Below are 26,120 nucleotides of genomic sequence, written 5' to 3' on the forward strand. Positions count from 1 at the left end.
ATGTTATGACTTATATATTCTATATGTGGTATAATGTCCCAGAGTTGCCTTTTAAAAAGTGCACCTATGTTTCATGGGGGGTTTTCTTATAAAAATATTCAGTGAGCAAAGACAAACCCACCAGAGCACCATAAAAATAAGTGTTTATTTTGTGTATACGGTAGTTTTGGACCCTGTAAACATTCAGCATTATTCCACTTTAAGATTGCTTTAGAGTCTGTGCCATTCTGATTCCCCTCAAAGCTTGTCACCGTAATCCCTCACTTCAGCGATACACATTGGCCAGGAAATCAACAAGGCTCTCCCAGCTGTAACCTGGCCTGGACGTGTCCGACTTGCCCTAGTCAGTCTTCCTGATCCCTGTCCCCACCCAACAGCAGGCGCGCTGCCTTGCTACCTGTCAACGCAGAGCTCACCAAGTGGTCATCCGTAGTGGAGAATCCAGAGACAAAGTTGACTGAAACGTGTCTGTGACAGGTTCACTTGGGACTGACGGACAGCAGTCTGGAGCGCAGGCCGCACCAGTCCCTTCTCTCAGTCACGGTCCACCAGCTGAGGCCCCGCCCCTTCAGAACCGGGCCCGGCCCGGAGGACCGCACCACCTGTCGGTACAGAGGTCTAGCCCCCAGCGGATCAGGTCACACTCACTGGTGTCCACACACCCATTCCAAACCACGGGCTTCCTGTCATTAGCTCATTTGTTATGGGCCTAGTGCCATAAATTTTTACACACAATTTTTGCACTTTTTGGAAAAAAGGACCACCTCTCTGATGAAACGCTAAAGATTTCTGCAACATTCAAGTGGATAGTATTAACACACAAAATACTGAAGGCATCCAAGTGATGCTTTGAGGAGCCAAGGAAAGGCGGTTTTCTGCATTCCCTGTGAAGAGCGCGCCAGCAGCACGGCACGGGGGACGCAGGTCAGTACCACCGCTGCACTGACTGTGCACGGGGCCGGGTGGGCGCTGGCAGCCTCGGGGGCCGCTCCACAAGGCGTACGACTGGCTGACCACTGTGCTGTCCACCTGAACCTACCAGAAAATAGTACCAAGTGAAAACTCTAACTGAAAAATAAAATTGGAAAAAAACATACCAGAAAGCGAAGGCTTTGAGTAAGTCTTTTTCTGAAACAAATACCTGAGGGAAAATTGTAAGAATATTCCTGTCTGTTACTCTTAGTAAGCAGCTGGACATAACTTTTAGTGCTAAAAGGTTAAAAACAGAGGACACCTAAACGTATGTGAAATTTGCCTTCTAGCTAGGTACCAGCCTAATTTATACAAAATTTTCAGTTTAAAATGAGCAATAGTCTCAGAAACCAGAGTAAGGTGGCGTGCTGAGCGTGTCGCCTGCCCACAGCTAAGGAGAGCACCCTGCTCTGCAGTCCCCATCGCGGCTCCTCCCCTAGGTCCAGACCTCCAGACACGAGGACTCGCTGTGGCCCCAGCAGCGCGGTTCGCTGTCACACGAACGAGGTACCGAGGTACCTGACGGTCTCGGCTTCGGGTCTCCCAGAGCCCCCGGGCACTGCTCCTGGTGGGGAAGGGCAGAGCCACCCTCGGCCTCCATTCACCACAGGCAGCTGGATCGCCACCTCGACCGAGCTGTGTTGTCTGGGGTCCCGGGGGCAGCCTTCAGCCTGTCTCCACTCAGGAAAACGTCACGGGGGCAAGGAAGCGGCGCCGTAACAGCCGGGAGCCGAGAGACGCGGGCAGAACACGACACCACGGACCCACCGCCCCGTGAGCAGCCGCACAGGGCATGGGTGCTGCTAACGCAGACTCCACGGCTCTGAGGACGCTGCAGGACACGCAGAGTCACCGTGGCTAAATGGTGTGCAAGAACCTGCTGCTTCCGCAACGCCACATGCAATTAACAGACCAGCCCAACTGAAGCAGCTGCCCCAGGACGTCTCCCAGGCAACACACACTCGGGGTGACCTGGGTCCCCCGTGTGTCTGTAAACATTCAACTGCTTTTTCAATGACCCTAGTTCCATAAGGCTTGAATTATCCAGACTTAGTGATGCCTGCCACAGGGTCACTGACGAGATGCTATTCCAAAATTCACACTTCAAACTTCGTGGGGTGTGTCTTCACCTCCAGCAGAAGATAAAACAGAGGGAAGGAAAAAGAAAAAAAAGAAACGTGTGTTTGTTAATTCTGATTGTCAGTAAAAATATTGATGTTTATGTTGGCCACTTTGTAGTATGAAGTATCTGTAGTAAATAGCTGTGAAAAATTTATGTCAAAATCCCAACACAAAAAGACCACCCCCAAGCTGTGGTTCGAGTCCGAGTTCCTCTAGACACTCGGGCCACCGGGCGGGTCCCCTCCACCTGCGGCTCCTGTGGCTCCTGCGGCTCCTGCGGCTCCGGCAGCCGGGCCTGCCGGGCTGGCGGTGCTGCCCTCCTCGGGGCTGCCTTTGGCATCAGTCTGGAGCTGGGCCTTCCCCGCTGCAGCCGAACCGTCCACGCTCCCTGAGGCCTCCGGGCCAGAGGCGAGCTCAGGGGGCCGGCTGCCTGCAGCGCTGCTCTCCGAGGGTGAGTGTCCTCCGGGGCCTCCACCAGTCCCTCTGGGCTGGAAAGTACAGAGTACATTTTGTTTCAGTTGTTTAAGTGACACACTGGGAAGGCTACTAATCACGTCTAACTGGCTTCTATGCAACGCTGAATTCATCCGGAGTGCCGGACTGTAAAGGTGTAAACACTCAGCCTCATGGAACCGTGCTGGGCAGAGTGGGACACGACAAGCCCCCTGGTCAGGACCGGGACCCGAACTGCCAACTCCTCCTGCCTGGTGAGAACAGTCCACTGACAAACACTGTCTACACATGCTGAGTTCTGGGTGCTGGGGACACCGCGGGAACAGACCAGACAAACCCCGGCCCTGCTGGGACGTACATGCAGGTCGGGGAGAGAACCCTGGGCAACAAACTAACAAACAAAGCATCACACTAGAAGTGGGCTGGGGCGGTGGGGCCCGTGGGCTATGCCAGGGGAACGGCTCCAGGTCATGAACAGCCAGCGCCAAGGCTCCGAGTTCAAGGACTGGTCAGGAGTGGAGCAAGCGAGGAGGGGCCATGCAGGAACAGGTGGGGTGCGGGCAGACAGCGGAGGCCCCAGGCCAAACGGCAATTTGGCGTTCAGTCTGAGTGGAGTGGGACGTCACCGGAGGACTCCTGAGATGGCTGTCAGATCCACGTTCACTACAGGAGCTGGAAGGACGCCTCCACGTTCTCCAGACCCACGCAGATACCTGTCCGTATACTAGCTCCATCGAAACGGGGTCTAATTCCCTCGGCTCTATTGTGCTCATAGCTACTTTTCAGGCTTTTACACGTGCAACTTAAACTTCGCAAAGGACAATACAAATCCCTGTCTCACACAGAAATGGGAATGTCCCTTTAAACAGTCAAAATGGTGGGGGGAAGTCCTCACCATCCTGCAGGTCAGCAGCACAGTGTGGCTGGACAATGATACCGATTTGGGAAGCCGAGGTTCTTGGTCCCCCGCCTCCTCTTCCAGCTGAGACTCAGCTCTGCTCTGGGCTCCCCTGGGGCTCGGCCTCCCCCGGGGCTCCCTTCTCTCTCTCTTGAATGCTCACTGGGTGGTCTCCTGCGAATTCCCACCTGTGCTAACAAACTACCATGAAAATCCACTCTCGGTTCCCTGAGGAGGCCAGACTAACTCCTGACCACAGCAAGGAGGACAGCGCGTGGATGACCTGACCGCAGTGACAGAGCAGGGCAGGTCAGTTAACCACAGGTCTACAGGGAGCACCGAGGCCTCGAGCAAAGGCACAAAAAACAAACCGTCGCTGACTTACACTGGACACCACCTCGGGGTGCTCTCGCGTCTGTGTGTCTGGCAAGTCACATGCCCGGAGCACTTCGGGGTTCAAGTGGCCAGTGTGAATTCTCAAGTCAGCGTCTCTCTCTCTCAAAACACGTCTTTTACCCTCAGACGTTCTGTCGTAAGGGCCTTGCTCAGAGGGGCCGATCTGGCCCCCACAGTACGAGTCTGCATCACCTGCTCCACCACTGGGTCTATAATCGATTCTCTGCTGCCGTCGCCAGTCACCTGGCTGAAGGGCCTGGGGCGGCTCTGTTCCTCGACCACCTAAAGGTCTCAGCAGAAGAACTGAGTTCCCAGCACCGTAGCAGAAACCCTAGAAGGAAAAGACACACGTGCTCCTGAGTACTTAATGGTCAACTTTCAACGACATTGTCAGGGGCTTTTTATTCAGGGTGCTAACAAATTTTATGTAATTTAACTTGTGGCATTTGTGGATACAAACATGCTAATTTAACTTTTTTCATTAGAGGTTTCTACTACAGGGAAGCCAATGAAAATGAGAAACCACTCGGGATTAAGCAGACACTTCAATCAGCTAGATGCATTCTGACCGCATTATAACAATGGTGGTTGGGCTGAAGCCTAGAAATTTCCACTGGAAGGTGCTGTCTCGTAATTGAGCATATGTTTTCTCCATTCACACCCATCACAGGAGGTAAATGCTGAAAACTGTTCAAAGTTGTACATCATCATGTCAACATTCTCCTGCAGGTTAATTTTTCTTTTCTGTTTACTGCCATACAAACTTGGCCTCCGTCACAGCTGCAACCCAACAGGCTTTGAGTCACGGTCCATGGAAACGCCCGGCAGCACTTCTCCAAGGGGGGCCGGCGAGCCCCGAGAGGACCTGGGTGGTCCACACTGCCCATGACACACAGACAGGAGCCTCCCTCCCCTCCCGAGCGTAAGTGGGGTCTCCGGGCCTCGCGGACTTCCTCGCTGGTGGTTCACGGGCCGTGTGCTCGCACAGACTGGTGTTTCAAAATTTCCTGTTTTAATTCTTACTATGTCAAGTATCGATAAATAAAATCTCCATAAATAAGAGCCTTTGTGGCCTCCAATTCTTGGGAATGCAAGGGTCCCAGACACAAAATGTTCTGTAAACTAGAGATGCTCCTTTGTGAAGACAGAAGCAGCCGAGGCCTTTCTCCTCAGGCGGACAAAATGACAAGAGGTGACGAGCTTTGCACGTAATTTCAGTGTCAGAGACTGAAATTACAGTGTCACACACCTAACGTCACCCAGCAAACCCACGCCCCCAACCCACCGCGTCCTGTAACCAGAAACGGAAACAAAACCCACAGCGGGAACCATCTCAAAGTGGCGGTGAATTTGTGTCCTGAGGGAAGACACTCAGAGGCACACCTGAGGTCCTTACGTTTTGTGTTACGTGACAGCCACTCTATGTGGGCCAGGGCTGAAAACCAACGGCACGGAAAGCCAGACACCGTGGGGAGGGGACCAGGCACATCTCCCCCCTCAGGAACGCCTGCTCCTGGTCCCCAGACCGCCGGTGCATGTGCCTTCTTCCACTCACACCCTTTCCTGATGCTGTGCAACCCCAGGCTGCTCCGGCTCAGCGCTGCAAAAACTCGGACTGGGACAAGGAGGCCCATCTTCTCAAAGAGGATGTAAACAATTTACTTTGTATTAATTCACCAAGCGCAAACAACCAATTTAAAAGAAGGCCGTATTTTAAATCACCGTCATGGCATCTACAAGCCAAGCTGAGCACCATGGCCATGCTTAGGAAGAACACACGTGGGGTATGACTAAAGCTGTACCACCAAAAACCACCTTCTCCTGCCACCGGGCGCTTTGCTGAAGCTCACAACTCAGAAGTGCTTGTTCCGTAACCCCCGGTGTCCGCGGCGCTCTGTACTGACCAGGACGCCCAGGGCCACGATGACAAGCAGCGGGAGCTGGTAGAGCACTGGGGTCTCTTTCATGAGCGCTCCAACAAACTCCCCGATCCCTTTTCCAACGTGCTTCAACGGCTCCGTGACGAAGGTGGTGAACGTGACCGCCACTGCCTAAAAAACGTGAAAGCAACTTCATTTTTCTCACAGGCCTGCGGCACACGCTCCTGGTCAAACCTCACTGGGCACTGAGGCCAAAGCTGTGTTACATACATTCAAATGCTGTCCCATGCTTTTAAAAATATGGAGCTCACTGGGATAGAGTTTTTCCCCCCTGGAACAAAGGTTTATTAGCAAAATGACTCTGAAACACACTAACAATTTCTGCCCTACCTCAGTTGGTTCGAGAGTCGTCCCAATATGCCAGGGTTGTGGGTTCGATCCCCGGTCAGTGCTTATGTAGACTCAACCAGTGAATGCACAGCTAAGGTGAACAACAAAATGATGTTTCCCTTTCCCCCCTCCTCTCCCTCCTCTCTCTAAAATCAATAAAACAATTTTTTAAATAAAAATAAAATAGTAAACACAATTTTTAATACATGCAAGGGTTATTGACTGACTTTGTATAAGTAATTTTTACAGAATGTATTCCATACCTTTGTTGGGGGAACCAATAAAACGGGGTTGACTAGTAAGAGCTCATAGTATTTTTGGCATGGGTCATCCTTATAGGTCCAGGAACTTCTAAACCATTCTATTTAAAGAAACAGACAAAACACTGAGTCATTCTTTAAACAGCTACATTTCATTCCCAAATAAGACAATATTTTGGTTTTACCCACCCACCACCACCAATTTTACATTGTTTTACAGACTCCCTGTAATGAAAATTAAAAAAATTTTTCATCTTGTGTCCACAATGTTCATTTTAAAAATCCATTAAAATTGTACAAGTCTTATGCAGATAAAATATTTTGTTATAAAGACTTCTAAAAGGTAGCTATTTGAAAACTGAGGAACTCTGACCAGCCTGCTGGACTGTGTCCCCGTCACTGTCCTGGCTGTGACACTGGACTTGTGCCACTGGGCACGATGCCACCACTGGGGACCGTGGGGAAAGGGCACACGGGACCTCTCCGGACTATTTCCTACAACTCCCTGTGAATCCACAATAATCTCAATGACATTTCAGTTGAACAGTCAGTCCTCCCAGGCTGCCCACGTCAGGCTTGCACAAGCACCCGTCGCAGCCAGCGGAGGCACGTGGTTGTCCCTGAGGCCAGGAAGCGAGGCTGGGCTCCTTTCGCTCCCACAGCCTTTTGAGGAGCATTAACTCTGGACACCTGGTTACAGAGTCTGCTGAGATTCTGCCTGCATTGTCATCATGGACTTGCATTTAGTCATCCAGTGTCTGATCATTAAACCATTCCCCTTACTAGACACAAGTGACTAAAGGCAGTCAACGTTACTGAGACTGTTTACATTGTAAAAATCTGTAAGAAAAGAAGACATTTTTCCTTAGTAAAAAAAAAAAAAAAAGAAAGAAAAATAGCAAAGCTATGAGTTCGTAAGTCAGTGTAATGAGATAAAGCCTAATTGGTTATTACTTCATATATGCGGATTCACTTAATATACTACGTTGACGACCAGCACGTGCCAGACACTGGGCTGGTGAACAGCGAGCACTGGGCCCTTCACAGGCTGACGGAGGAAACTCTGCTGTCAGAGTCGGCGAGTCAGTGTCTGCTCCTTCCCCGTCCGTCACACAAACGCAAAACTCACCGGTCTGAAACCAAAGACACGTGTGTGCCTATCTATGGAGAGAGATGTATATTCACACAGATATACAGATACAGATACATGAAAAACTTTAATTGCTACTTATTAGCCTGACTTTATAAATCAAATCCCTGGCAAAAATTTGTAATATTTTCCTAATGTTATTTAATAAAAATATAAATATAGGTTTATTAAAAAACTCTAAATGTCCCTTTTCATTTATCTAACTCCCTCCTCTGCTTTCCTTCCCAACCAATCCAAAAAATGAAATAAGGGAAATATAGTAAAGACATATAATATTTTAATATAATATTAAAATACATAATATAAGGGTGAGCCCCCAAAGCCCCAATCTTATCTTCTGGTGGGCGGGTCCCATGAAGTGCAGGCTTCCCCGCTAGGTTAAGTGTTCTAGGAGGCCCACCAGCTGGCACTATTGTGAGAGGCTGCGTTTGGTTTCAGTGAATTTTTTTTTTAAGACGCTTTCAATGTGTTTGCCCACTTCCTGATGGCTGATTTAAGGGCACACCTGCCCAACCCACGCTGAGTGTTCAGCAGTTTTTGACCAAAATGAAATGACCGCCATGTCCCACCCTCCCAATTCACCCAATGTCATCCCAAGTGGTTTGTTTTTGGTTTTGGTTTTTGGTTTTCCTGGGTGAAAAAAGCCCTCAAGGAGAAACACTTTGCTTACATGGAAGTGGTGAAACAAAAAATGGCAAAAGCACTAAAAGACATCAAAATCAGTAGTTCAAAAACTGTTTTGAGCAGTAGAAAAATGTCTCAATAGGTATACTCCATCAAATGGAGAGTACTCTGAAGGTGGCTGTGGTTTAAACATGTAAGAATACACATTTTGTTTTTCACCCTGGCTGGTGTAGCTCAGTGGATTGAGCCCAGGCTGAGAACCAAAGGGTCACCAGTTTGATTCCCAGTCAGGGCACATGCATGGGTTGCGGGCCAGGTCCCCAGTAGGGGGCGTGAGAGGCAACCACACATTGATGTTTCTCTTTCTCTCCCTCTCTTCCCCTCCCTCTAAAAATAAACAAAATCTTTAAAAAAAAACACACAATTTTAAATTAATAAATTCCAGAGTTTTTTTGGGTTCCCCCTAGTATACAGGGGCAGGCAAAAGTAGGTTTACAGGTATGAATACACAGAACAGAATTTATTCTTGCATTATTATTGTATTATTTATTTACATCACAACCGTTTTACCCACTCTGTATATCAAAGACCAGTAGAGAACGGAAGCCACAGGTATAATCAAGAGAATTAAGTTTACATATCCACATAAACTTATCCACAAATACAGTCGATGTTTTTTGATAATTTAGGATATTCTAAAGGCATAATTGAAGATGTCATTTTGATATGGCAAACACACACCAGTACAATATACAGATGACATCTCATAGAACTGTACAATTTAAATCTACGTAATTTCAGTAACAAATGTCATCCCAATAAACTTAATTAAAAAACAAAGTCATCCTGGCTGGTGTAGCTCAGTGGACTGAGCACGGGCTGCGAACCAAAGTGTCGCAGGTTCGATTCCCAGTCAGGGTACATGCCTGGGTTGCAGGCCATGACCCCCAGCAACCGCACATTGATGTTTCTAACTCCCTCCCTTCCCTCTCTAAAAAAGTCACAACAATGGGTTGAAAAATATACAATTGATATATAACTATATCTATAATTCGGGAATGACACTGAAAATACTCTTCAGGAAACTTGCTGAGAGTAGGTATTTGTGTGAGGCTGAAGAAGACTGTCTCTTCTCCTGGACTTTGCTTTGCTTTAGCTTTGAAACCTAGGAGTTGTCTCGCATGGTCTTCTGACATTAAAGGCTCTTCACAGACCCTGACTGAGCAGCTCAGTCAGAGCATCCTCCCAATAAGCATAGGTTGTGGGTTCGATCCGCAGTCAGGACACATACAAGAACCAACCAATGAATGAATAAGTGGGACAAAAAATCTATGTTTTTCTTTCCTTTTTCTCTCCTTTCCTCTCTAAAATCAGTACACAAAAACAAATGAAAGACTCCGCCATGGAAAGCCTCCTTCTGGCATTTTATCATTTCTTTGTCATTTCTAATGTATTTTCTCAGTCTCAGAAATTCTATTCAAAATAAGGCTGAGTGAACCAGCAGCGCCTTACTTACCCCAGAGACTTCCAGACCAGTCCATCTTCTCCGCACACGCGTCGCCCAGCGGCTCCATCTTGGCGACTTCGGCCTGGTGCTGTGCGAAAGCCACCTGCCCAACACAGCCCGGAGAGAGCCTTGAACCGCTGCTAACCCTGGTCACGCCTCCACACCCCAAACACCTCAGTGCAGAGGCCAGACTGTTCAAAAATTCTTCACAGAAAAAAATACATCCACGATTTCTAAAGAGCAGGTCTTTTCAGCTCACGACCAAGGAGTCAGCGCAAGAAGCGAGGACGAAGAACTAACTACAACTGCCTTCTGTGTCAGTAACTGCGACGAGGAAGGAAAACCTTGTCACTAGTTTTAAAACATTAGTTCAAATTTAGTCTATACCACGCCCCAAAACATGTCTGTATGTGTTAAATGACTACTCCTCACTGCGTGATGAAATGGGGTTTTGCTCTGGATGGTCCTTCAGCACAAATGGCCCACATAAGGGTAATGCGCCTTTTATGAACTGAAGCCCCAGGGGCAATCAGTGAGGCGCACTACTCAACCACACAACCGTCCTTCCTTTGATCTGTAAAGACTTACCAGTTCTGGAAGCCTAGGAACTTAGAAAAGTCTTTAAAAAAATCTCAAAGATTTAATCAGATGAATTCATTAAAACTATCTGGCTATTTGACTCACCCTGCTAAAAAAATCTAAAATTTTCCTGCAATGATTCTGCTATTTGGACAGGAATTGCAGTGCTTCTTTCACACATTACCCCAATTTTTTTCTTTTTTTTTTTAGGTTTAGAGTTAGGGTTCAGCATGATTCCAATTTTGAAAGAATTAAAATTTAGAAAAAAGACTGTAAAGTCAAAATACTGATAGTGATTATCTCTAGGTCACATATTTACAGGTGATATTTAAAAATTAAATTTCCCAACCAAAGCATCGCAGGTTCGATTCCCAGTCAGAGCACATGCCTAGGTTGTGGGCCACATCCCTAGTGGGAGCCACGTGAGAGGCAACCACACATTGATGTTTCTCTCTCTTTCTCCCTCCCTTCCCCTCTCTAAAAATAAATAAACAAAACCTTAAAAACAATTAAATTTCCCTATATTTATCTTTTCTAAATTCTCTACCTTGAATATACCAGGAAATAACTTTCATATCAAAGTTATTCATATCAGGAAATAACTTAAAAAAACACACACGATATTTTGATATCATTTCTAGCAAAGAATAAAAGAATATATCTCAAATCACTTAAGTAAGAGATTTTAAAATGTGTCTACCTAGCTCTGGCTGGTGTGGCTCAGTGGACTGAGTGCTGGCCTGTGAATCAAAGGGTCACCAGTTCAATTCCCAGTCAGTACACATGCCTGGGTCCCCAGTAGGGGGCGCATGAGAGGCAACCACACAATGATGTTTCTTTCCCTCTCTCCCCCCTCTATAAATAAATAAATAGATCTTTTTTTTTTTAAAGTATCTACCTAGCTCTCTTCTGGTTTAGCTCTTCAGATGCCTCCCATCAAGAGTTGGATTATGACAATTAGAACTGAACTTTTTTCCTCACTAACTAGTCAAGGACCCAAAAGCCAGGCACCTAGAGCACCTGCCAATTACACACCCCCATCTCCAACCCCGGCCTCCACCCCTCACCTGATGCAAGGTTAGATACTAGCTCTAAATGGATTCTCTCTTATTGTAAAAGAACATTTTTACATTTTAAAACCTTCCACCTAATTAATACCTTGTATAAATACATCCAATTCCATGCCGTACTGATGAGAAAACTGACAAATAAAAAACGCCTCAACTGGGTGGACCAACGCACGTACGTCCACAGCTCCGTAGCCACTAACAGCACGACGCAGAGCAGACACAGAAGCACCTTGAAGATGGAAAGAAGCAGAGACAGCGGGTCACTGTCAGACTCTCTTCCCGCCAAAACCGTACCCGTCAACAAAAACAAAAGGACTAGACTCAAACGCACAAAACTATTTGCTCCAAATTCATCGGTACAGTATGAGTGACCTAGTACAGGTTCTTAACATAATTACGGTGGAGAGCTGACAGTATTTCAATAAACCCTGTTAGCCACGCCCCCTCCTCGCAGCTTACCATAAACACGTCATACGGATCCACGCCAAAGGAGTCTTCAAACCTCCACTTCCACTTTTCAAAATCATGAAACTTAAAATTAATTAAAATATCACTTAGTGCTTCATCCAGGGCACCTGGATTCCAGTTTTCTCCGTCGAGAAACTTCTGTATTTCTATCAAGGTTTGTCGATTAAGGATAATCTCAGCATCGTAATGCATATTGCCTTTGTTTTCGTCCGGCTGAATTCAATTTGCCCCCCAAAAAACAAATAGGAAAGAGAATTTTATTATTACTCAGTGAAATGTTTCAAGACAAAAGTCAACTTGGAACTAAACATATAATTACATCACAATATTTCACACATATTGAGTTGGCCAAAAGGTTTGTTTTTTCTGTACGATGGCTCTAGAAGTGCTTAGTTGTCTTTAACTTCATTTGAAACAATTTTGTTAGACTGTATGTGACAGCTGTCATGTCCGCATGCATTAAAACAAGTCAAAATTGGTGAAATTTTGTGCAGCCATTTTAATATTGAAGATGCAAGAAAACAAGCAACATTTTCAGCATATTATGCTTCATTATTTCAAAAAAGGAAAAAATACAACTGAAATGCAAAAAAAGATCTGTGCAGCATATGGAGAAGGTGCTGTGACTGGTCGAACGTGTCAAAAGTGGTTTGTGAAGTTTCCAGCTGGGTTTCTCGCTGGACAATTTTCCAGTCAGGGAGACCAGCTGAAGTTGATAGCGATCAAATTGAGACATTAATTGAGAACAGTCAATGTTATACCACGTGGGAGACAGACAATATACTCAGAATATCCAGTCAGTGAAGTTATTGGTGAAAATTAAAACTGTGTCTTTTATTTTATGGAAAAAAACACCTGGACTTTTTGGCCAGCCCAGTATAAAATAAAAACATCCATCTATCTCATAGGCCGACACAAAAACAAAAGATAATACATGTCAAAAACTTCAAAAATTATAAAACTCCGCAAAGAATGTACATTTTACTAAAATACAGGTGGTTTCTGCTGTAGGTATATTCTACAGTCACCCCTAACACTAATTAGCACATACTGAACCAACCATGGTTCCTGCAACAGGAAATACAGGGGGAAGTGCCTGCAAGCACGTTTTCATCAGCTGCCGGTCAATGATAACCTTTTTAAACACTACTTTCTGCTCAAGGACACCTTATTTAACGTGCACTGCTGAATCATGAACACTGAGCTGCGGGCCAAGAGTTCTGTCACTCCCGCCTGAACGGAGCTCCTCCGGCACACGTGCCCGGTCTCTGCGGCGCCTCACAGCCCCCCGAGTTCGGGGGCATGGACAGCACTGAGCCGCGGAGCTGCTTAAAAGCGAAGTGACCCCCCACACGCCAGGTGTGAAAATGCAGCACGGAAAAGCACACGTTTGTCGTCCAAGAGCTGAAACGAGACGGCAGACCGTGGCCTTGCTGGATCTCAGCTGGGAGCGAGTGCGCCGGGCAACTCGGCGTCCCGCTGGCCTGTGCACGTCCGAGAGTGGCCCCAAAGGACCATGAGCACCGACTCTGGGGCTGCCCGTGAGGTTCAGTGACTAGGCAGATGGGCACACACGGAGCCCACAGCAACGAGGGTCGACTATCTCATGACCCAGTCTACGGCTTTCCGTGTGCAGCGACTCAGACTGGGAAACGAACGGGGCCTCACACAGCAGAAACTCTGAGTTCCCGTAAACACGCGCTATATATGCATGTAACCATCTGTATTGGTGTGAGTCCAGGTTAGCAAAGTCACGGTGAACATCTACGTCCGTTAACCAGTTAATACAGAAAAAATTCTTTCCTCTTTTATACGAGTAAATACTGTTATTTATATTAAAAAGTAAATATAAAGTGAGAAAACCAAAGTGTCACGTCAGATCACAAATCATCACTAAGCATAAAAAAGCAGTCATTAATCAACATTTTTAAAAACCAGGCACCATGTAAATAACACACCCCAGCACCCCCAGCTCAGTTACTTTCTGGCTGTTCCCTCATCTACCGGTGAACAGGCTCCGTCCCACCTCGCACACACTCAGACCTGCGAGACAGGGTGCACACACGAGGACATGTGCTCTTGCACTTCCAGGATAAGGGGGACCACTTAATTACTCCTCTAGTACTCCTTTCCCTGAAGTTTTCTTGACATTCTAACTGCGTAAGTGAAAACGATGACTATAAAAGTGGAATCTTCACATTAATTATGAACAATATGCACACGATACCCAATTCTATAAGAGCAGCACTTGCCACAGTAAAAGGCTTGGGGGACAAACTACTTAAAACACATGTCCCCCCCCCCCCCACGCGAGGATCCTCCACCATCCGTGTGAGAGTGCGTGACGTGCCAGAAAACAAGTGAGGGCCAGAATGGAGCTTCCTTCCCCAGTCAGGAGCTGACCCAATCTCCCAACTGTTTAGTAAAGTTCAAATAGCAAATTTAAAACAACACCCACCCCCAACCCAATTAAGTGGTTCGGCACGGGGCTGAAAACGTAAATCCCCATGAACATGAGGAAGAGAAGAGTGGTCGGCACCGCCTCCCAGCAAACCTCAGCAGACAGGCGGCCACCTTGGACCCTGCACGCACAGGTTCTGGGAAAAGGGTCCGTCAGGAATTCTCCACGAGAGCCAATGGAAACGATGCTCTATCACTGCTCTGCATAACTGGGTGTTAATAAGCGAAAATACCGTCTACACTGCTTAGCATCACCCTACCAATACTCACAAGTCCGAGCTTCCTGGCTTCAATTAAAATCTTATTTAAGTATCTCCCCAAAACAGGATTTCTTTGACTTTCATAGTCTTTCTTCTTTTTGCTTTCACATTCTTCAATCTGTAATCGTACGCACACAGAAAATCCACTGTTAGCATCAAGTTTAAGGCAAGGGTCAGGTTTCTAACCGAATGGCTCCATCAAGACCAAGGTGAGACACCAGCTACCTCTATCGAGTCTGCATTAAAATGGAGAGTTTGCCTGCTGTCTGTGGGCTCTCTTTGCAAAGGGCAAGCAGGCAGTGACTGAGGAACACAGGCCCAGCACCCAGCTCTGACTGGCAGTTTCTCTGCTGACTGAGCAATTTGAAAGCTGAGATCATAAAGCAAGGGGGCAGCGAAGTGGGTCAGCAGAATCTCTGGACCAATCTCTTTGCAATGAGGAAGGGGAGGAAGGAAGGGAGGACAGACATATAAAGAGACAGAGAAACAGACAGAAAGAAGTAAGGAGGAGGAGGACACAGCAAAGAATTTCATGAATGTATGTATTACTTTTGGCCAGTTATTAACTTCTCCTGTCTACGACTGACCACCCCCCACTACACGGGATGCTTTGGGCAGCAAGGAACCATGGCTTCGCCGTAGTGTCCTACTACACATGGCAACCCCTCGGCACATAAATCTGCCTGAGAACATCCTCTGAACTTGGCCCTACAAACACCACACGGCCCAGTCACCGCGTGAGGGCAGGGCGTATTCTACAGACACCAGAACCTGGGGTGAGCAGCTCTTATTTTTTTCACTGAGTGTGGGCCATGAATTGAGCCCAGCACGGACACGGGCCTCGGATGACGCACAGGATGATGACAGGCACAAGCTCAGACCACGACACTGGAGAGAGAAGTCACACGGCCGTTTCCTCTGCTTTCAGGCACGGTTTACAAACTTTTATATTTTTACAGTTTCTCTTTAGAAGAATCAATGTTGTTGGTTTTTTTTTTTTTAACAAGGACCAAGACTTCATTTTACCCATCGTGTTTTTTACAATGTTTGAACCAAAGCCACACATAATGGGATAAAAAACTTCTATAAAAGGGCATTTCTGCGTTTCCTGCTGTGGTGCCATCCACTGACTACGCCATGAAGCGCAGAGAAATGGAGGCACACTCTATCCCCGAGTTTCTTTGCTAGCACACGGCTGAGACAACATTCACGTCCGATAGGAACCACAAGCAGGTGCTTATTATCTCGAATTGAGACATGGCTGGGTCTCAGTGAATGAGCATTCCCGCCCCTCCAGCTGGAACCTCCCTCCCTCACTCAGCGCGGCATGGGCAGGTGTGCTGGTAAACCACCCATCGTGAAATGGGCAAACGCACTGAAAGAGTCTTCAAAAAAATGTTCACTGAAGCCAAAACGCAGCCTCTCACAACACCACCAGCTGGTACACATATACAGATGTGTTCCTGGAACACTCACTTAGCAGGGAAAGCCTGTACTACAAGGGGCCCACCCTCCAGAAGATAATTCTGGTTTTTTTTGAGGGGGGACCCCTCTTGCAATAATCCCCTGTATCTGTAAGAGTAACCCTTACGCTTCTGAACTGGTAACAGGCCCCCTTCTTCACTTGCTACATTTGCCATGAGTCTACTACACACCGTCCAGCACTGGAACAGGTGAGAAAGAATCAGGAATGAACAAAGCATAGTCCCTGTCCCAATAAATTTTCAGTCTGGTAAAGAAATAATTACAACACAGTGAGATAAATGTTATTACAAGAAAATAAAAGTACTATTTTTTAAAAAGATTGGAATAACAAGAGCAACCAAGCCTAGAGTAACTAAAGAAGAAATAATATACAGTTGACTCTTGAATAACATGGTTTTGAACACCTCAGGCCCATTTATATGCAGATTTTTCCAATAAATACATTCTATATTGTAAACATATTTTTCTCTTCATTAGGATTGTCTTAACAGTTTCTTTTCTCTAGTTTACTTTATTGTAAAGGTATAGTATATATAATACATATAGCATACAAAATATGTATAAATTGACTGTTATCCACAAGGCTTCTAGTCAACAGTAGGCTATTAATAGTTATGTTTTAGGGAGTCAAAAATTATACAAAAATTTTCAACTGGGTAGGGGGTTGGTACTCCTAAATCCCACCCTGTTCAATGGTCAAATGTACACAAATTGTACAGTATATAGAAACAAAAATAACGTTAGCAAACAAAAAAACAGAGTGACTTAACATATTATAAATGATGTACAATTCATGAATGAAAAAGAATCTCACCTTATGAGTTACAGAATCAAGTCTGCTGTAACATTCCGACAATTCTTGAGCGTATGACAAGTCAGGACTAACCTCTTTTCTCTCTGACAGACCATAGTTCACCTAAAACAGAGTAGAAGAAGATTTTATTTTTTTATCATTGAGTTGTAAAGAGTCTATTGTTAATGAAGACTAAAATTTTAGCCTCGTCATTTTATGACTTTGCTTGTTATATTCTTCAACTGTACTGAAGCGCCAAAAAAAGTAAGAATCTCAAATTCATATACTAGCTAAGAACTAAAATCAAATTAGTTTGCTAGCTGATGGGTTTTACACTCAAATTCAAAACTGAAATGATCTTAGACTGGGAGCGTCATGAACGGTTCTGTGTGGCTGCTAACCACTGTATCCACACGCCTCTCAGAGCGCTGAGCAAACACGCACGTGCACAGACCGTCTCCGTCACGGCACTGTCACGGCACCGACAAGGCCGCACGCGCCCACGCATGGCTGCTGATACCTGAGGTTTCCTCATCGTTCCCGAGGCTGCGTCATAGTTGAGCATGTCGGTGGGGTCGATCCAGTCGTCATCGTGTGCGTAGCCGGTTGCCAGCCACAGACACGCACAAAGCAGCCGAGAACAGAGCATCCTGCATGGAGACCAAGAATAATCTACAATAAATATGGTGAAATGTAATTACTTTTACAAGAAATTGTAATAACTGTCTATGACTTTCTAGTGCTAAGATAATGCTTTCTTTTGTGCATAAAAACTTGTGCACAAATATTTATAGCTACATTATTCACAATAGCCACAAAGTAAGAAAAAAGCGTCCCTCAACTGATGAATAGACAAATAAAATGTGGTATGTCCATAGAATGAAATATTAGGCTATTAAAAGGAATTAAAAATGTATTTTTAGGAATGAAGTATTGATATATGCTACAATGTGGAGGACCTTGGGAAAAAGTCAGTCACCATAAACCGTATTATATCACTCCATTTATAATAAAATGTCCATAACAGGCAAATCTGGAGACAGAGTGGATTCGTAGGTACTTAGGGCTGGGGCTGTAATAAGGGACAAAAATGTGTTAAATGGCACAGGGGTTCTTTCTGAGGTGATGAAAAGTGATCTAAACTGTAGCAATGGGCTGGTGTATCTCTCCACCCCATGTCCCACTCCCCTCTTGGAAAGTAAATAAAACTTTGCTCTCTGCCTTTTCTTTTGGTGAATTCTTTCACAGCCCATGTCACCAACCACTCTAACATTTTGGTGGCCCACATGGCGACATTCTCTATTTCTCCCTCTCCTCCACCTCCTGAGACTTGCAACCAGGGGAGCAGTGGGCAGCGGAAGGTCGGCCCGGGCTAACCCCCAGCCCTGCTTTGTGAGGTGGGGAGAGGGGATGCTCATGCTTCTCCATCTCTCCAGGCAGCCTCCTCCTCGCCCCCTACAACAGCAGCGGCTGAGTCATGCCTGGACTCTGGATGTCACCAGAAAGCTTTAAGGAATTAAGGTTCACTTTCAAAGCCAGTAAGAGCCCCTTGGGGAAATGGCCTGCTACCTTGCTTGGTCATGGATTCATGGCAGTCCTTCCAGGCCTGGAAAACGACTAGAAAAGCAAGAGCAAACTGTGACTAACAGCCCCCTCGCACTCTACACAACCGCTGGCCAAAGAGGACACTAGAGCAAACTGCAGCTTATGCAAAACCACCCGAAACCTCCTGTTGCAGCACCCCCAGCAGCCCAGAGGCCACACAGCAGCAACACCCCCGCCCTTTTACAATCCAATTATAATCCAGTAAAAACTCAAAGGCCCTAAAAAATAAAAAAAAAATCATGGCAATGGATGCATACATTTGTGAATATATTAAAAACCTGAAATGGCCCTGGCCAGTGTGGCTCATTAGATTGAATGCTAGCCTGCAAACCAAAGGATCACCCCTGTTCGATTCCCATTCAGGCACATGCCTGGGTTGTGGGCCACGTCCCCAATGGGGGGCGTGTGAGAGGCAACCACACAATGATGTTTCTCTCTCTCTTCCTCCCTCCCTTCCCCTCTCTGAAAATAAATAAAATCTTTTTTTTAAAAAACCCACCACCAAAATGTCAACTTTAAATGGATGAACTACATAGTATGTGAGTCATTTCTCAGTAAAACTGTTTAAAAAGAGGTGTTTTAACCAAATCGCCCCCATTGCTTTCTAACAAATGGGAACCATGAAAGGTGCACAATGAAGACCCAGACCCCAGTAAAGATGGCGGACTAAGTAAATGCAGTTGCTCGCCTCCTCCCAGGATCACATCGAGATCACAACCGAATCAGAGCGCTGCCATCATTAAGAATCAACTCTCTCCCACACTCCCCCACCTTCCCTTCCTGTTCTTCCCTCAAACCTTTGCTTTCTTTCTCCAAAGGCCCTTCTTTCGCCTCTCTAACTTGTTTCCTGAGCCACAGTATCTCGGTCCCGCCCCCAAACTCGCTGCACAGCTCCTGCCTGCCCCACCCTGTCCACTCAGCCCCTCCAGCCAGCTCTAACAGAAGTCCTGGCTGAGCATGAGCAGAGGCCGTGCCACGGTACAGCCCTCTCCGTGGGCCTGTAAATAACCCAGCGCCTGCCACGTGGTGGCCCACAGGCAACTTGCTCCTAAAACCAGAGTCTATAAAGAGAACTACAAAAAGAAAAGAAAAGAAAGAAAAGTGATAGAAATCATACCTCATGCAAACAGAAAAAAAACTAGACCTGGGGTAGAAATACTTATATCAGATAACACAGATGTTACAACAAGGGCTGTGACAAGACACAAAGAAGGGTAATTCACGATGATTAAAAAAATCAATCTGACAAGTGGATATAATTCCTGCAAACACCTACACACCCAACACAGGAGCCCTACGTACATGAAGCATACGCTGACAGATATAAAGGGGGAGAGCAACAGTAGCAGAAGGGGCCTTCACAAACCCACTGCCCATCGGTGCACAGGTCAACCAGAAAAACGCCAGCCAGGGAACAGTGGCCTTCAACGACACATTAGACCACACAGAGTTCATTGACACTTTCAGTACCTATCACCCAAAAGCAGCAAAAACAGACATTCTTTCCAAATGCACATTCAACATTTCGCAGTACAGACCTCGACAGGCCACAAAGCCAAGTTTCAATAAATTTAAGAACACTGAGATCCTTTCGAGCATCTTCCCTGACCAAAATGGTAACATCGATTACAAGAACACTAAAAAATACAGAAACACGTGGAGGCTGAAAAACATGCTACCACACAAGAATGGGTTAACAAGATCAAGGAAGGAATCGAAAGATACCTTGAGACAAGTAAAGATGAAAACATAGTAACCCCAAACCTTGGGACACAACCAAAGGAGTTCTACATAGGGAATTTTAGAGCAATACAGACCTACCTCAAGAAAGAACAAAAATTCAGCCCTGCATGGTGTGGCTCAGTGGATTGAGTGCCAGCCTGTGAACCAAAAGGTCACTGATTCGATTCCCAGTCAGGGCACAGACCAGGGTTGCGGGCCAGGTCCCCATTTGGGGGCCTGCGAGAGGCAACCTATCATTGATGTTTCTCTCCCCATCCTCCTTCTTCCTTTCCCCTCTCTCTAAAACATATATAAAATCTTTTTTTTAAAGAAGGAAAAATTTAAATATACAAGCTAACCTTCCACCTAAGGGAACTAGATATGAAGAACAATCAACATCCAAAGTGATTAGAAGGAAATAATAAAGATCAGACAAGAAGTAAATGAAATAGAGTCTCCAAAAAAAAAAGTATAAAAGGAATGAAACCAAGAGCTGCTTCTTTGAAAAACTGAACGTTATAAAGCTTTAGCCAGAGTCATCAAGAAAAATAGAGGACCCAAATAAATAAAATCAGAAATGAAAGAGGTGAAATCAACATCACAGAAATACAAAGGATTTCTCTTAAATCTGGAATCTAAAATAATAAACAAACAGAAACAAACTCACCGCTACCGAGAACTGGTGGTGCTGCCCGGGAAAGGAGGAGACAAGAGGAAGGGGCTGAGACGCACAAACTGACCGGCACGGACACGGCCCCAGGGCGCACAGCGCGGCAGAGAGAACACAGTCCAGAACAGGGTCACGGCCACGTACAGTGCCAGGTGGGCAGGAGACTTCACTGGGCGATCACTTCGAAAGTTACATATAAATGTCCAATCACTATCTTGTACACCTGACACATAATATGTGTCAACTGGAATTAGAAAATCTTTTTAAATTTTAAAATTAAGATTCAAATGAGGCGAGTGTACTCGCACACCGCTGAGAAAAAAGTAACCTGCTCCACCTAAGCCTCTCTGTACACACTGTCCAACTGTTTCAGCGCTGGACTACCCCCTCTACTCAACACCGTCCGACACAGCAGCCATCGGACCAGGCGGCTATTTACCTTTAAACCAACTAAGTAAACTAAAACATTCAGTTCCTCCTTCACACGCGTGGCTAGTGGCTACCACACTGGACAGTGCAGATACAGAAGGTTTTCAGCATCTTCTGTTGGGCAGCCTGCTGCAGCCCTATCCCGGAGGAGGATCCAGTAAGGGAGTTCCAAGATGAGAAAGCTTTGGGTCCTCCCCATAACGGCATACAGTAGAATTGTAAGAATAGAATTAACTCCAAGCCCTGGCTGGTGTAGCTCAGAGGACTGAGTGTAGTGTGAACCAAAGGGTCGCCGGTTCAATTCCCAGTCAGGGCACATGCCTGGGTTGCAGGCCAGATCCCCAGTACGGGGCATACGAGAGGCAACCACACTGATGTTTCTCTCCCTCTCTTTCATCCTCCCTTCCTACCTCTCTAAAAATAAATCTTAAAAAGAAAAAAAGGATAAAAGCAACTCCAGGCTAACCTTAACTCCTTCTCTGCACTTCTGGTGTGTTTATTCCTGAGACAACAGTGCAATTAGCTCTTTACTGGTCTCTTATAGGGGTGTCAAACTCATTTTCACCGGGGGCCACATCAGCCTTGCAGTTGCTTTCAAAGGGTCAAATGTCATTTTGGGACTGTGTAAATGTAGCCACTCCTTAACAGTTGAGCGAGAGCTTGGCACTGCTGCTGGGTAGAAACAAGGCACCCAGCTAGATAAAACAAGGTGGAGGGCCAGATTCAGCCTTCAGGCCTTGTGTTTGCCACCTGTGAGTTAGCACAGCGGTTCCCAAGCTGGGCTGTGCAGCAGAATCACCTGTGGAGCTTCTAAAATGCCCGCCCTTCTGGCTGCATCCCAGTGCAATTAAATCAGAATCCTCGGGGGTGGGACCCAGGCACTGGGATTCTGGAAGCTCTCCAGGTGACTCCAACATGCAGTGAAGGCAGCAAACCACTGGCCCGAGATGTGAACTGTTAAGACACTGGTCTGAGATGTGAACTGTTAGGACAAAGGTGACATCTTACTCAAATCTGAATTCCCCTTCCCGATGACGTCCCCACCTTGCCCCCACACGTCTCCAAGCCCCACACCTACTCAGCGGCTGGCACATGGAAGATGGTCAGTAAATGCCGGGGAGGCAGGATGGACAGGGCATGAAGACACAGGCTGGGACGGCACTGCCCCAGTGAAAAGCCTGACTGACTGCTGCTTTCAAGGGTGGTGGGAGCTACGTGCTGGAAGACGACACCAGCACTGAGGGTACAGACTGTGGAGAAAACCGGATTCAGAGTCCAACAGGAGACTGAAGCAGAAAAAGGATGTGGGCCAGAAAGAGGGGGCCAGGGAGGACAGGAAGAACACACGTGACCCATTCTGAAGACGAATTCTGCAGGCCTCAGCGACTGAGCTCGGGGAAAGGGAAAGGAAAAGCACGATGACAAACGTGACTCCAGGATTTCTAGGGCCACCACCAGCAATAACAGGATATCATTAACTTAGGGAAAAAAGAGCCCTGGCCGGAGCATCTGATAAACCAAAAGGTCACAGGTTCGATTCCCAGTCAGGGCACATGCCTAGGTTGTGGGTTCAGTCCCCAGTCAGAGTGTGTCCGAGAAGCAACAGATTGATGTTTCTCTCTCGTATTGATGTTTCTATAGGCCCCCTCCACCCCTCTCTAAAAAAAAAAAAAATCAATGTCCTCAAGTGAGGTTTAAAAAAGAGAAAAAGAAACTCAGAATAAGAATTTAGTTTTGGGAATAAATTCAGCAGTCATTTGTCCAACATTTACTAAGTACATACTGGACAGGGCACCATCTTAAGTGACAGGGGTACCAAAACACGAGACCAGCAGGTCTTCCAAGCAGTAAAAACCTAAGGGGAGTGTCTGAGCCTGGCAGGGGCTCGAAAAGACGGCAGGGTCTGGGACCAGGGCAGCAGGAAAGGCTTTTCACAGGCAGTGAGGTTTTAACTACTTCATAGACAGAGGCAGGCGAGGAGGGATGGAAACGAGGGCTGTAGAGCACCAAGAGGAGCAGCGGACAAGGTCACAGTGCTACTACGGGGCTTCGAGCAGTCGGCGAAATAGACACCAGAGGCCAGCAGTGCACTGTGGGAACGAGGCTCGAGATCTGGAAACACAGCACTGAAGGGGCGTTATCCCAGGGAGGTGACTCAAAGCCTTTCAAACATGTGATTTTTGACTGCAACGCCCACAAACTCATGCTGCTGGCAACCACGCCACATCCTCACCGATCAACAGGGGATGGAGAGCTCTCTACCAGGCAAGGGTGAGCAAAGCAGAAATGACGGGAGAACGGGGTGAGGCCTATTAGTGGAGTCAGCTGCAAATTCAAGTCCTCCTGGCAAACCCCCAGGGTCAATGACTTAAGGCTGGAACTTCCTGCGAAACTGATTTCATGCTTCCTCCAAACAAAGCTGCATCTATCCCTGGTGGGGACCTTGTTAAAAACCAATTCTGATTGAGTAAGTCTGAGGTGGGCCCAAGAGTCTGCGTTTCCCCAAGTTCCTGGTGCTGGCAGAGATGCTGGCCCGCAGACGGCGCTCTGGGAAGTGAAAAGGACGAGTAACCCAACCACCCATGCCGGTTCAGCTCGATGGTGGCACCCGTGATTCCAATACTTGCTAGTAATGGTCTCTCTCCCCCAGTTCCTACCTTTTATCATTTTTTCTTTATTTTAAAAACATTTTATTTACTTATTTTTAGAGAGGGGAAGAGAGAGGGGAAGGGAGAGAGAAAGAGGAGAGAAACACCAATGTGTGGTTGCCTCTCAAGAGCCCCCTACTGCTCAAGCACCCCCTACTGGTGTCCTGACTGGGTATCAAACCCGGATCCTTTGGTTTGCAGGCCTGAGTTCAATCCAGTGAGCCACACCAGACAAGGCTGATTTTTTATCATTTTTCATCCACGTCAGGCTTTACACCAATATCAAAATTATAATACATAATAGTAGCTAGTCTTCGGGTACTATGTGCCAAACATTGCTACGTTCATTCATTCATTTAATCCTCCCAAAACCTCCACAAGTACTACTGCTGTTGTCTCCATTTTACACATGAGGAAAACAAGGTGCCCAAGGTCACTCAGCTAGCAAGTGTCAGTGAGGCAGGACAGTGAGAAGCTAGGGTAATTCCTTGACACGTGGATTAAGGGAAACTGAAACAAGATAATTATACAAGACCAAACGATTTCGGCAATTTACAGTCAGCTAATGATTCCCAAGGTTTTATCTTCCTTAACCAAGGGCGCTTAGGAGCAAATAAGTGGTTTGCACATCCCAGGCTGTTCTGGGAACAGAACTGCCCAAGTCCGGGTCCGGCTTCAATGACTTTCTTTAAAAATGAAACTAATCAGAAAATAACCTGACCTCACTATACACACACTTTGATGAATCACCACAGTGACGGACACGCCTGGAAAGCTAACAAATATTCTGTTAAGACTTTTCCCAGCAAACTCCCTAGGATTCCGTTGGGCAAAGAAAGATAAAAAGCCTCGGGCAAAGGAGCCTGCAAGCGCGCTCTCTCTAGAGCTCGCCCAGCCTCCCCTCCTCTCTCTGCCGCCTTCCTCCTAAACTCTAAGGCACCCCACGAGGCTGCAAGGCAGGGAGCAGTGGGCAGCGGCAGCTTATCCAGGGCTTACCCGCTGAACCTGTCTCTACTTTCTCTGGTGGCTTGTTCCACTGTCAGCCCTTCGTCTCACTGTCCCCAGGTTTAGTAAACCTACTCTCAAAATCACCTGGACGCGCGCTGTGAAAACATTCTACACGAACTCAAGAACACACCCACTACCGGCGGGACCAAGGCAGGCCCGCTCTGGGCCCAGTCCTCGTCTGGTAAACTGGACCCGGACCGGCTCTACCTGACACTGCCTCTCCCGGACGTGACCCTAGTAGCCGGAGAGGGGCAAACGGGAGATAGGCTGGATCCACAAGCCTGGAAACGCTGAGAGTGGGTGGGGCCTGAGCAACAACTGAAGAGTTACCAAAAAAAAAAAAAAAGGGGGCTGAGATCTCCCGGGAGACTGCCAGCTACTAGGTGGAAATAGGCAGAAAAGAAAAGTATCTCTTTTCAATGAATGTACACGTTTAATGAGAACGACAAAGCTGAGATGGATAGTGGGGTCAAATTCCACATTCACCTGGCACGGCCTGGAAGTCCGAGTTCTGAGTTGAGTGCGCGTGCGCACGTGCTGTTTCCTGGGACCGTGGCCCCTACGCCGGAGCGCGAGCCTAACCAGCTCCCAGGTGAAGATGATGATGAGGCCGCCCCGGGGCCCCACATTCCTCAGCGCTGTCGGAAACACCTGACTGTTCACCACTCAGGAAACATGTATCTCGAACTTTCCATATTCATATTTATTTGGAGTTTTTCAAAATTCACCACCACTAAAATCCAGGCATCTCTGACAACGGTGATTGTTCAAACGCTTCGCACAGTTTTCGGAGATAACCAAACTCTACCAAGTCAACCAACGTTCGTCCGGGTCCGCTACGCACTCGCCCGCCCCGCTTCCCCGGGCCGCTCGTTGAACAGCGAAGCGCAACAGCGACCGCGAAGGTCCGGGAGAGGAGGCGGCCCGGTGGCCGGGGGACGAGGGGGCGGTGGCTCGCCCGTCCCGGGAAACGCGGCCTTCGAACTGCCCGGAAGCCCGGGAGCGCGCGGACTTCACCGTGCGGACAGCGCCGCGGCCTCCAGGCCGCCCGCGGAACGAGGCCGGGCCACCTCAAAGCCCCCAACACAGCCCGCCAGCCAGCCACACAGCCGCAGCGACACTTACGTCCGCGGTCGCCCCCCGACCTCTTCAAGAAGACAGACAGCGTCGGGCAAGGCGGAGACCGTAGTGAGACACCTGCACGAACCGCTGACCGCTTCTACAGACGCCGAGCCCCCGGCGCGCGCTCGGCGACTCGCTCCGCCCGCAGC

General features: G+C 47.2%; 1 protein-coding gene across 3 annotated transcripts; it reads right to left on the bottom strand.

Annotated features, from left to right (window-relative positions):
- Positions 1-132: 132 nt before the first annotated feature.
- On the bottom strand, positions 133-26,120 carry CLCC1 (chloride channel CLIC like 1). 3 transcript variants are annotated; one of them, XM_028502794.2, is made up of 11 exons: positions 25,975-26,120; positions 17,288-17,417; positions 16,789-16,890; positions 14,500-14,607; positions 11,761-11,982; positions 11,390-11,530; positions 9,662-9,755; positions 6,375-6,472; positions 5,746-5,892; positions 3,831-4,172; positions 133-2,582 (listed from the first exon to the last, which is right to left on the bottom strand). In XM_028502794.2, the coding sequence occupies exons 2-11, from the start codon at positions 17,414-17,416 to the stop codon at positions 2,307-2,309; spliced, it is 1,659 nt and encodes a 552-aa protein (XP_028358595.1). In that variant the 5' UTR covers position 17,417; positions 25,975-26,120; the 3' UTR covers positions 133-2,306. The 3 variants fall into 3 exon arrangements, with proteins under 3 accessions (XP_028358595.1, XP_035871423.1, XP_035871424.1); XM_036015530.1 differs by having other exon boundaries at positions 1,721-2,582; positions 17,288-17,428; positions 25,975-26,087; XM_036015531.1 differs by lacking the exon at positions 16,789-16,890 and having other exon boundaries at positions 1,721-2,582; positions 17,288-17,428; positions 25,975-26,087.

Source organism: Phyllostomus discolor, chromosome 14, assembly GCF_004126475.2.
Source record: "Phyllostomus discolor isolate MPI-MPIP mPhyDis1 chromosome 14, mPhyDis1.pri.v3, whole genome shotgun sequence".
Classification (NCBI taxonomy): Eukaryota; Metazoa; Chordata; class Mammalia; order Chiroptera; family Phyllostomidae; genus Phyllostomus; species Phyllostomus discolor.